At 36.7% G+C, this 11435-nt stretch overlaps 2 protein-coding genes across 4 annotated transcripts in view; both read right to left on the bottom strand.

The window, feature by feature from the left end:
• Window positions 1-2614: 2614 nt before the first annotated feature.
• On the bottom strand, window positions 2615-4194 carry sinhcafl (SIN3-HDAC complex associated factor, like; the record flags this gene model as incomplete). The annotated part of the gene is made up of 5 exons (XM_079240056.1): window positions 2615-2798; window positions 2896-3046; window positions 3576-3690; window positions 3785-3884; window positions 4067-4194. The coding sequence occupies 5 exons, from the start codon at window positions 4192-4194 to the stop codon at window positions 2615-2617; spliced, it is 678 nt and encodes a 225-aa protein (XP_079096182.1).
• A 2000-nt stretch (window positions 4195-6194) lies between these two features.
• The window catches only part of dennd5a (DENN/MADD domain containing 5A), a 30596-nt gene continuing 25355 nt past the window's right edge, over window positions 6195-11435 (bottom strand). For all 3 annotated transcript variants that reach the window (XM_079244748.1, XM_079244749.1, XM_079244750.1), the window contains 6 exons: window positions 11021-11139; window positions 10751-10932; window positions 10415-10497; window positions 9509-9632; window positions 8522-8690; window positions 6195-7606 (listed from right to left, as the gene is read on the bottom strand). In XM_079244748.1, the coding sequence (XP_079100874.1) occupies window positions 7423-7606; window positions 8522-8690; window positions 9509-9632; window positions 10415-10497; window positions 10751-10932; window positions 11021-11139 (861 nt within the window). In that variant the 3' untranslated portion in view covers window positions 6195-7422. The remainder of the gene's footprint in view (window positions 7607-8521; window positions 8691-9508; window positions 9633-10414; window positions 10498-10750; window positions 10933-11020; window positions 11140-11435) is intronic.

Below are 11435 nucleotides of genomic sequence, written 5' to 3'. Positions count from 1 at the left end.
CTGCTTCACAAGGGGCTTTTCAATAGAGAAAGGAGTGAGTGACTGTCTGAAAAGGAGCGAGAATGAGAGCGTGCGTGCGTGTGCACGCAAGAGGGGTGGGTGGAGAGGGTCTTTTGAAGGGTCAAGAGTCAGCCAATGAATAACCGGAAGCATTAGGTGTGCGTAAAACGTCTCAGCGGCCGTGCTGAGGAGTGGGTTTTATTTGTAAAAAATATTTCGACCGGAAATTGTTTGATCATCGGTAAATGATCTAAATCTATTAAAGTCCGAGCGTTTTAGTTTCTGTCTCAGTATCCATCCTTGCTGTTCTTTATTTATTTTTTTTTTAAATAGACATTCACAGGAACGTAGAGGTGAAGCATTTTTGTGCCTTCTGTGGATTATATCTCCGTTTTAAATAAACTTGCATTTGTCACCCTAAAAACTACAACATATGGGATGTATTCTGACATACAGTGATATAAAAATGTTTGAAGTCATATACTGTTAAATAATGCCAAATAAGACTGCCAAAATGTTACTTCAGAGAATTTGTGACCTGTTTTTGTAGAAATTATTTTCGCTTCGTGAAAGAATAGCGCCACTATATGTAGCTGTAGTATATTAAGTTTAATTACCTCACAACTTTGCACAATTTCATGTTCTGTGATGCAACTTATGTGCATGGCCTGGCTGCCACCCAGTGGTCAAAGTAAATACTACAGGCAAACTTTCCCCCCCCTAATTTTATTTATCTACTTTGTGATACAGTATACAAAAAAAAGCGTACAAAAAATACATTGCTTGTTCAAAAGAAGTGCACAAAAATAATTAAAAAAAAATCTGAAAGACTCTACACCAGTTACCTCAAAATTTCAGTTTAAAAATGCTGTGTAATAAATTAATATAAATTACATTTTAAAATTATGGAAAGATTAGGTAATTCATTAAGGCACATCTTATATCCCAAAATGTACCTCGCAACAGTATGGCAAATCCTTAAGGACAAAAAGAACAAGCTTATTTTCCATCTTAAAAGGAAGCAGCATATTTCCTTGAAAAGAAAAAAAAAAAAAAAATTCAGCATTTAACTACCCTGCCGCAGAACTGTGTACATATAAGAAACTTTACAGAACAATGCCTGTCGATTCATTTCATTTGAGTTTTGTTAAAAAGCGTAAGGAAAAAAAAAATCTACAACCGTTGTCACTTCTGTTTGAATTTGAGACGGTATGCACCATGGCAATAACTGTGCGAGCATTATTTTCCAACATGGCATATTATCTTGGCAGACTTAGGAGAATGTAACATTATTGCTGAAATGACAGAAGCTTTTTCCAAGCCAATTTGGTTCAGTAAGGATCCATCACTCTTCACCAAAATAAGTGACAGAAAACCCTTTAGCATTTCTCACATTCAAAATGTCTGCATAGTTTATACTTTTTAAAAAATTGCTTCTACAGATAAACCACAGCCATGCATGACAAATACTTATTCAGAGCAGTTTTCTCATTAAAATGTAGTTTAACCGAAACACATAGGCCATGCCCGCCTGCTTGTTCGGTTTGGAATGATAATCAAATGGGAGTTAAGTGCTACAGCTCAATGATGCTGCAGCTGGATTTCTAATTACAAGTTCTATCTGTTTCTACATAAAGCGTGAGTTCCAACATTGCATGTCTTTAGAGAAATGCAAGAAGAAAATTATATCTGAGAATGTTACCAAACTGTCTTTGCATTTGAACACCTTTCATTTATAGTGGTTTGTTCCTGTCATGTTTTTTAAAGGTTTGGACATTAGCTAAAACACTGAATTTACAAATTCTGTGAAATTTTGGTCTACAACATGCAATGTCATCTCAGTGGAGACTGTACAAATTATATAAATAAGTCGCTGTTGTCAAAAGGAAGAGGGATGTACTGCATGCATGGTCTAACTATATCTATCCATGCCAACATGCAGAAACTGGTGAACAAAAAAAAAAAACCATTTCAAACTTTTTCATGCTTAAGCTGTGTATGTTTCAAGGGAAAATGTGTCCTATTTACATACTTATCAAATACCTGTTAAACTTAATAAAAGTAAAAATAGATGTGATGATAGCTCGTGTTAGAAAAAGCCATTTGTCATTAAAAATAAAATAAATGACTCATTTGTACATAAAAAGGTAAACATACAGCAAAATATAGGAACAAAATGTTGAAGGCCAACACATTACATAAAGAAGCTGGTTTGAAAAATAGCTGGTGTCTTTCATATGCACGCTCACAGTTTGACATAAAAACGAGCAGTCCTGATATGTAAGAAAGAAAATGACAAAATATTTACAAAAAATCATCACTTAATACAAAAATAACCTAAAGCAAGTGTAATTATGATTTAATTTGAACAAAATCTGTATCATTTTCCTATAAATAACACTAATGCCCTCTTTTTTTGCTTTCAATAAGAACTCAAGTCTATACAAAGTAAAACAAAACAAACAAAAAAAAAAAAAATACAATAATACCCACATTAAAAAAAATATGTAGACACAACATCCAATTTATCTAAAAGTGGAAATGGAGTCTGCCACTGGAGACGAATCCAGGTGGATGCAAATGATAATCCCAGATTAGGATTCAGCAAAAGCATTCACCAGGTTTCTTTCACGTCTTCCGGAAGCTGTGGAGGAAGTGTATCTGGCAAGTGTGTGGCCACTTGTGTGGGTGCCAGCGCCTTCTGGTTTTTGGAACTACAGCAGGGCTTGAAAAGTCTGGGATCAATAATGACCTCGCCAAACCGACCCTTGTAGACAATCCCACAGCACACTTTTTGCCTAAAAGAAAAATGAAAGATTAGAGTAACATCACAAAAAAGAGAGCGAATAGCCAATTTAATTTGTTTTAAAATAAAGGTCCAATGCAGCAGCTTGCCTTTTCCAGTAAGTACGGTCCAGAAAGGAGAAGATGGAAGGAGTTGAGCGCCTTTGTTTGGACTCAATGTCTGAGCCATCATCTGACTGGTTGCTATAACTGGGAGACTGAGCTGGAGACATACTGGAGGTTGTGCTGTGGGCATCTGAATCTGCTTGGAATAAAAGGTAAACACAATTTAGGATAATTTTGAAATTGCTTTAGTGATGGATGGATGTATGGGTGGAAATGAGCTGCGTGGCTGAGGTCTGCGCTCTCAGAGGGCTTTTCATGCTCATCAATATCACATAGCTCTGGTGTCTTACATTAAATATTTGAAGGTTTTACATCAAATCAGCCAAATAGTATAGTCAAAAGGCTAAAGTATAGTTTTACAGCACACAAACATGCGCACACAAATGTTTTGCATAGTGACAATTAGCAATTAATGCCATTTGTCACACTTCTAAAAGTCACAAGATGCCGCAGCATTCAGTCTGAAGAAAAGCCCAAACCTAAACTCAGGTAGATGCAAGGGATTTGCCAAGTCTAAATTTCTTTTACAGCATTCTTTATATTTATACTAAATAGGAAAGTCTTCCTTGCTTATCAAGATTTAAAATGTTTTATTACAGAAAATCACTCCCTACAAATAAAATAAAATAGTAAAGTTTAAAGAAAAAAAAACTACCGGTACCTACTTTGTCTCTTTAGTTTGTGCAGCTTCTTTAGCTTGCTTTTTTTCTTTCCATCACTGTTCTTGATCTTCTTGGGTTTTGTCACCTTAAATCCTGGTCCAGCTCTTGCATCTACCACCTGGGTACAAAAGGCAAATCACGTCAGCAAGTATAATTTATTTGGCTCATAAAATCACAAATACATAATAATTCTGAAATGAGCCAACACGTACATGATTCCAGTTCTTCTTAGAGCCATGAGGCAGCTTCTTCCACCTTTTCACCAGTAACACACATGCATTGCAAATGTCTCCAACACGATCCTCCGATAGCCTTAACAAGTAATTTGGAAGGCATTAAGACAATAATAATAATAATAATAATAATAATAATAATAATAATAATAATAATAATAATAAAAGAGCAACTGAGGCCCCTATATACTTAGGAGCATTAACACAATTATTACTGCGACAAAAATTACAATATGAAGAATAAAAAAAATAAGCTTTTACCCAAAACACAGCCTGAATGTCTCCTCATATCGGCTGCTGTCTGTGAAGCGTGAACTGGAGGACTTGGTCTTGCAGATGCAACAGCCGTCGTTACTCCGGTAGATCTTTGACTTGTGAAAGCCAAACATAGTCTACTTGTTGGTCAGTAAATAGCTAAAAATCAAACAAAGACATAAAAAAAAACAAAAAAAGACAGTCAGAAATCATGCATCCCAGTGAAAAACACCGCGGATGTCTGCAGACAGTTGTGCTTTCTGCTACTGAAAGGGGGCGGTCCCTACGTTCACACAGAAACAGGCAAACCATTTTAAGCGACAGTTATAACAAATCATTCGGGCATACATCTTTTAAGTATCATTGTAGTAACTCGAAAATGTACAAGTATCTAGATCAGTATTGCTAAACGAACTGAAATTCACTCGATTGAACTATTGTATGGGATTTAAAGTAAAGTCACGGGAGCGCCCAAAAGGACAACACTGACACAGTAACTTTAAAGTGGGACTTTCACTGTTTGCATTAATTACACTAACAAAACTTTAAGAAAAGCTTAGTGATTAATCTCAATCAAGGTATTCAAATTTGAGCTCACAGTAAGGTGGACGTGAGGAGGAGGGTCACAGAGACGCTACACCCACAACACAAGTACTGTTTTACTGACTGCAAACTCACACGAATGTCGTGTTTATGAACAAAGATGAACGAACTGGAAGCCTCATAAATGTGCACATAAAAACATAAATAAGACTTATCATTACTATTATTAGACGTTGGCAAGCAGTGTCAGGCTTGAAGCGAATGTCCGAAACAAAAAGCGGGCAGCTGCGCTTTCTGATGTCAAGAAACAAAAAGCTACCGAGAGATTCTTAGTAATATGCGTGCTTAAATAATGAGAAACATAACTATGAAGTGGGCTCATTTTATGCATGTTATTAAATTAGGTTAGAAAACACATTCAGAAACTAAAAGACAGTCCTTCCCTTTAAATTCAAACTTTGCCCGCTAGTGCGCCAAATATGGCTCATTGTTGTTAGCTTTTAGCATAAGAGCTAGCCGACGCTCTAAGCGGTACCACGCCACGCTCTCGTTCACTTCCACGTTATCCCATTGTCGAGACGGCAAGTCTTTGTACATTTAGCTTACAACAACCTGAAACGTACACGTCAAGTTATGATTACATAACGATATGATTAGCTTTCTTATACAAAACGAGTCGGTTAAAGTGTGATAAAGGGAGTTTTTGTGTAAAGAAAATAACAGTGTACTTACTGAACAAAAACTTTGAATCTTTGCAGTCTCCGTTTCAAGCACTGCGCATGCTCTTACTACTACTGCATACAGCTGGCGATTAGAATATATTTGCATAAAAAGACGGAATGAAAGGGTAAGCGTGCAATGACCATATAAGGAGTGCAGCCGTTGGGTTTGAACCTAGATCCAACCAATCACTGCGATCCTTGCGTCTGCATCGGAGGTCATGAATGATGGGAGGCGTAGTGAACGAGCGGGAAAACCATGGCGCGTCAGTTGGTGGAGAGTTCGCTCTAAAACTCAAAATCCCATAAGTCATCTGTCCTCAGGCTTCAAAGAAAAACAGCTACTTGACATGGCGCGAACGAATTTGTTTACATTTTCACAGCTTCAAGCACATTCAGTGGAGATAACAAATGTGTGAAAAAGGCGCTAAAGCGACTCTAATAAATAAATTGATATATCAATCACGAGTGACACATTCAAGTGTATATGGCTGGAATATGTATTGCAAAGAACTTAGTATTTTAGTACAAATACTTAACGTTTGCATGAATTTATTTTCAGCCATTTTTAAATGTTGATTAGAGTTAAGGACTATAACCATATGTACACAAAACTAGCCATTACTTTACACACAGAGACATAAGAGGAAAAAAAAATAAATAAATAAATAAAAATAAATAAAAATAAAAAAAAAAGAGTGTAAAATTCTTTCCTTTAAAAGTGTTACTTTTGGCATGTGAACTTGAAATTTTTTTTTTTAAACTAAGCGAGCATGTTTCATGTGAACTCCAAAAATGAAGTAAATCCAATACAACACATTACAGATGCTTTATTTTTTTAATATATTTTTACACTGTACACTGTTGCTCACTTTAGTAAACACTACATTACACAGCTATGTTGATAAATGTACAACTGTATTGGAAAAGAAAAATATATATCTCCCAAGATGCTCATGTGGGGTGGGGGGGAGAGTTGTACACAGATGAGTACAACACAGTCATTCCAGACATTGGCACAGAAAAGAAGTCCATCACTTATCAAATCTCTTAAACTGAACAGTAAAATTCAATGTATGTAACGGAACAGGGGTCAGTAATATCTCAATTTTCTCATGTGGGTATTGCATAGCAAGAAACAATGAGGAAAAAAATTAGGAGAGAGGAAAAAGCCATCCTTTTTTACTCCTCACATGGTAATTGGGAGGCTATAATTCAATACGCAGAATCTAATTGGATCATCACACTGTTTTAAGTTCTTAGAACAGGGCAAAATGTAGTGTAGGGGCTGGATAGATGGTTGGAGGTATTTACATGAAGGCTGTCACTGTGATCCACTTTGCAAAAAAAGCTGGGTCAAGCATCTCTTGAAGCACTTGTGTGCAGAACACAAGATTTGATGCATTTTACAACTGAATATACTGTCGTTCACTGGATGCAGGTTTGAGCCACACAGTCTTATCACACAAGACGGACCACTTCCTTTGCTGAAAATGTTCCTTGTAAAAGATTTGCAAACACATACTTTTGCCATGAAAATGCTTAAACGTAGCCTTTTAATTCCTTTTGCGGGTTATCGTCATCCACTCTATAAGCGTCCCTGCCATATGCATACTTATAAAGCATACTTCTACATCATTTGCTTTCAGCTCTGCAATATGACATTGATATCAGAGTTAACAGAGCAAGCAACTTGACTGATTTAACAAAATAATACTGCTTTTATCTGAAAATATATTAACACTTCTTTTAATCCTTGCTTTCCCTTAAATACAGCCATTGTCAGCAGTTCATGATAGCAATGAAAATATTTAACTTTCAGTAAAACATTATAGCACAAGGTCATCATTAATAATGTGAAAATCATTGTTCATAATAGAAAACATATTTTCAACATCTAATGGTAATATTATTGAGGAAAAAAAAACATGTTGAAAGGCTCATTGCACTTAATATATGGCAAACGTGACAGTAGCTTTAATATAAGCCAGAAAAAGTTTTTGTTCAAGTGTGTTCCTGCATATAAAAGTTTCAGTTACACTTTTTAGTGGTCCCCAGTGATCTTCCTGTTCAGGTTAAACTGGTGGAAAGTGGTTTGGTTTAGATACCAACACCTTTGACAAGCGAAGCTTCCAGGGTGATGTTAAACTCTTGCAGAGTCTGCAGGACCCTGATGAGAGAGTTTACCAGCGAGCGGTCTTTAATCAGTGCAATATCCTCGTACATCTGAGAGGTGATTGGACAATCAGCGAGCAGAGCGATCCAGTGATGCAGCAAATGGTCCCTAAAAGAGAAAGACAAGGTTCATGAAGTCTATAAAACAAGCAAATCCTCTTGTTTAAGAAGCCAGAAGTTTTTTCCATTTCATTTTCTAACAATATAAAAAAAATTTCTGTTATTGATCTTTGACATTGTTATACACTGCATCATTAATGCAACACAAAACTATTCAAATTGTCATAATCAAATACTTCCATTTTTCAGCTTTTGTTTTTAAAGCCATTTGTCTGTCTGGTAGCAACCTTACACAAAAACAACTAGTCAGATTTTCATGATTTTTTTTCTAAGAAGGTTTTCTTTTTGTCTAAGTTTGATTTCATAAAAGTTTGGGAGAGACCCTAATCACCATGTGCATCCAAGATTTTATTTTTTAAATTTTCTTTATCATTTGTTCGTTCTTTATCCTTGTGAAATAAGGGCAATTTTCCGTACGTATGGATACAACTCCAGAATGGTCAGTGTTTGGCCAAAAAATTAAAGAGAAATTCCCAAAAGATTTTCCAAGATATCAAAGTTAGATCCAGATTCCAGCAAATTTCTGGATACTATGATTCAGAACAGGAAAAATGAGGGGATCTTAGAAATGTTCATCACTACAAGAGAACAAATTATGACATAAACACACAATAAACACAATACAGCCAAGATGACCAGTTTATCTAGGAATCCTATTAGTGTAAAGTTACAAAATGAATGTAGGACTGTAATATATTGTGGAAATCACTATATGGGTGGAAATGAGCAGCTTGGCAGAGATTCCTGCTCTTAGAGTGCTTTTCTAGTTTTACCAGCTATGAAAAAAACAAAAACTTAGTTGTACATAAGTTCCACCGAATAAGCTTGAAATGAGACACGTCTCAACAGGAAAGAAAAATAAAAGAAAAAAATGATCAAATATTGGATCTTTCCAGACTCCTACCTTGCACCCAGACAGACAAGCATCTGGAACTTTCCATCCTTGCCGATGTTCCTGGATGTGCTGTTGATGGCGCGCATGAAGCGACAGAAGTGGTGCACTCTGGTTTGCCAGTTTTCATCTGGAGCTACTTCCCGTTGCTCAGCACTTTCAAAGTACACCTGAGCCTTTTCTGTAAAAAACATGATGAACAAAAGACCTTCATTTACAATTCAACCCACAATCACATTTAAAAAAAAAAATCCAACAAATAGTGAAAGTTTTCATGTTGGCAACAACAAATTGCCAGGATCCAAATTATCTGCTGCTTTCAAGGCTTTTCATCCAATCAGTTCGATTTTCTTAAACTGAAGTTGCTCAGCTGATGTGGATATTATGACATTTTAAAATGAAGTTGTTATCAGAAATGTATTTTCAAGACAAAGACCGCAAATAATGAGTACAAATTCTTAAACTACTTGAGCTCCACAATAGACCCCTCCACTGCACTTGTGTGTGATGGACAGACAATGACCCGAACACTGCAGGAAGGAATGTCCTTAAAATGTTCTAATTTTTTTTTTTTCTTCTTTTTAACCTTGGAAACAGAAACCAATTTAGATTCTTTTAAAAATGCTTTAATATTGCAGGTGACTACATCTGCTGCTCTTTATGAATCCAAGTTTATCCTGTTTTACAGTAGCCCTGAGATACAAAACAACATTTCATGAAATGTAACAAAGAAATATCGTTTTGATAAGCTCTATATGTTGTCTGTAGCTAAAAGGATGTTTTTATGATTCTTAGTTGCATCTCCTGTTAGGTCTTTTTTTTTATTATTATGATTCATTTAGGATATACTGTCATATTGTTTAATTAAACTATTTTAAAGCATGCTGTGCCGCTAATTGTCATTGGTTGTCATCAAAGTTTCTGTTTCTGCATCTCAGGGCCACTGCAGTAACCCTGACACGCCTTTTGATAGTGAGCGTTTGAAACAGAGGTCCTTACCCAAGAAGTCCCAGATGAAGACATTTTTAAAGAGTCGAGGTGACTTGAAACCGTGCTGGAAAACCTGCTCCAGAGCCCATACAAGGCCATACTCCCCACAAAGGAGTAGGGTCAGGCTCCCTCTCTGTGGGGGGGGGGAATATACAGAGAAGTTTATTTCAACTAAACTAAAAGCTGCAGATGTCTCACAAATGACAAATACATGAACAACTTTTCTTTGTTTTTATAGCTTCTTCTAAATGTCCAATCAAAGTGGCAACTTGCAAATATTTTGCAGGAAGATTGAACTACATGTTGGCATCATGACCGTAAAACCACATATGAGAACCCGCGTTGGGTGTGTTGTGATATAAATACAATTCATGACCACAGTAGTACTATTTTTAGTAATAGACACAACCACTAATAACATAAAGCAAATAGCACTTTTAAGAATTTAATGTTGTTCTTAGCAGCCTCCCTTCATTGTTCTATAGGTCTGTTCAAAGAGGTGGAGGAAAAGCGAAGGGGGATTTCCCTGTAAAGATCCTTTGTACCAAACTTCAGTGAGTGACTCTTAAAGCCTGTAATAAAGCGTTAGGTACAGTACACTTCTGAAAAATTCCTTCACCTGCACCAGTTCACAATAATAAGCAGTCTTGATGTTTCACATTAATCCACTAAGGATAAAAAAAAAATGTAAAAAAGCAAACCATCTCAGCCAGAAGAGTCAATGTTTAAGAAAAATGTTTTTTTTTAAAAATCTGCTTCAATTCTCCTGTTTTTACATTTGAATTCCACCCATGACTTTCTGTTGCTAAGGAGTTTGGAGGACTACCGGAGCAGACAGCTGCTTTTTTATTTTTTTCCTTTTATAATGAATAATGGAGATACATGTTTGGGCCTGTCTAGACTGTCGTCTCTCACCTCCTTCTCAGGCTTGTGGAAGTGCTTTACAATCCCGTTGATAGCCTCTCCCACTCCCTCCTGGATCTGGCCTGTGTTTAACTCTGGATGCAAGAAAAAACAAAGGCAAACAAAGATGCTCTGAGTTAACACCAGTAGGCACAAGAAGGAAACCCCCCTAATCAGAGAGTTATCAAGTTATCATTGTGTTTTCTCATTCATGTGTTATTTTTTCCCCCTTTTTTAAAACAAAGTCACTCACTAAGTACAACACTAAAGATGTGGGGGAAATAATGTCATCAAACATCTCTTTAAACAACTAATACAGATGACTGTAAAATCAGCTGAGTAACTGACTTGGTTTGCTGCTGGGCGAGATGGTAACAAATCTCCTCATCATCCCTGGGGATTGCTGCATGGGCGGCGTGCGGCACATCCTTTCATCATTCTCAGTGGTGGGGGTCATTAGCTCTCCCACCAGTATCCTCTCCAGGCTGCCATCGTCCACACCTTTCCCCAGCCACCGTCCACACGGAAACCTGTAAAAAGCAAATTGTTGAGTTCAATCTTCATACAGTGTCTGATAAAGACAATATGAGGCAAATGCATCTGGCGAGGTTGGCTTACTTGTAAGTGTGCCCTGTGATCTCATTGCGGACCATAACGCACTCCACAAGCCACTTCGCATAGAGTCCAGTGTTATCATGACCCATCTGCACTGTGGTGAGCTTGCCCAGATTCTGGCACTGAGACAGAAGGAACAGTAACGTTGATGTCAAACATCCAAACAATATAATATACAAGTCATCAGGTAATTTTTTTTTTAATTAAATTTTGGTCTTGGTAGTTTATTGACTGAGGACAAAAAAGAAAAAAAAAAAAAAAAAAGAAAAGAAAAAAGAAGAGGAAAATAAGCAATTATATCAATTAAGAGGACCATCTGCATTTGGAGGAGTTCAGTGAAGAAGAACTGTGGTCTTGGAGCATTCACATCAGGATTGTTCACTAGAATCTGGTCTAATTGAGGCTCGGTTCCGGATCG

The sequence above is a fragment of the Telmatherina bonti genome (assembly GCF_933228915.1).
Source record: "Telmatherina bonti genome assembly, chromosome: 1".
In the NCBI taxonomy this organism is placed as follows: Eukaryota; Metazoa; Chordata; class Actinopteri; order Atheriniformes; family Telmatherinidae; genus Telmatherina; species Telmatherina bonti.
Note: the sequence above shows the minus strand (reverse complement) of the source record. Positions and strands in the feature narration are given on the sequence as shown.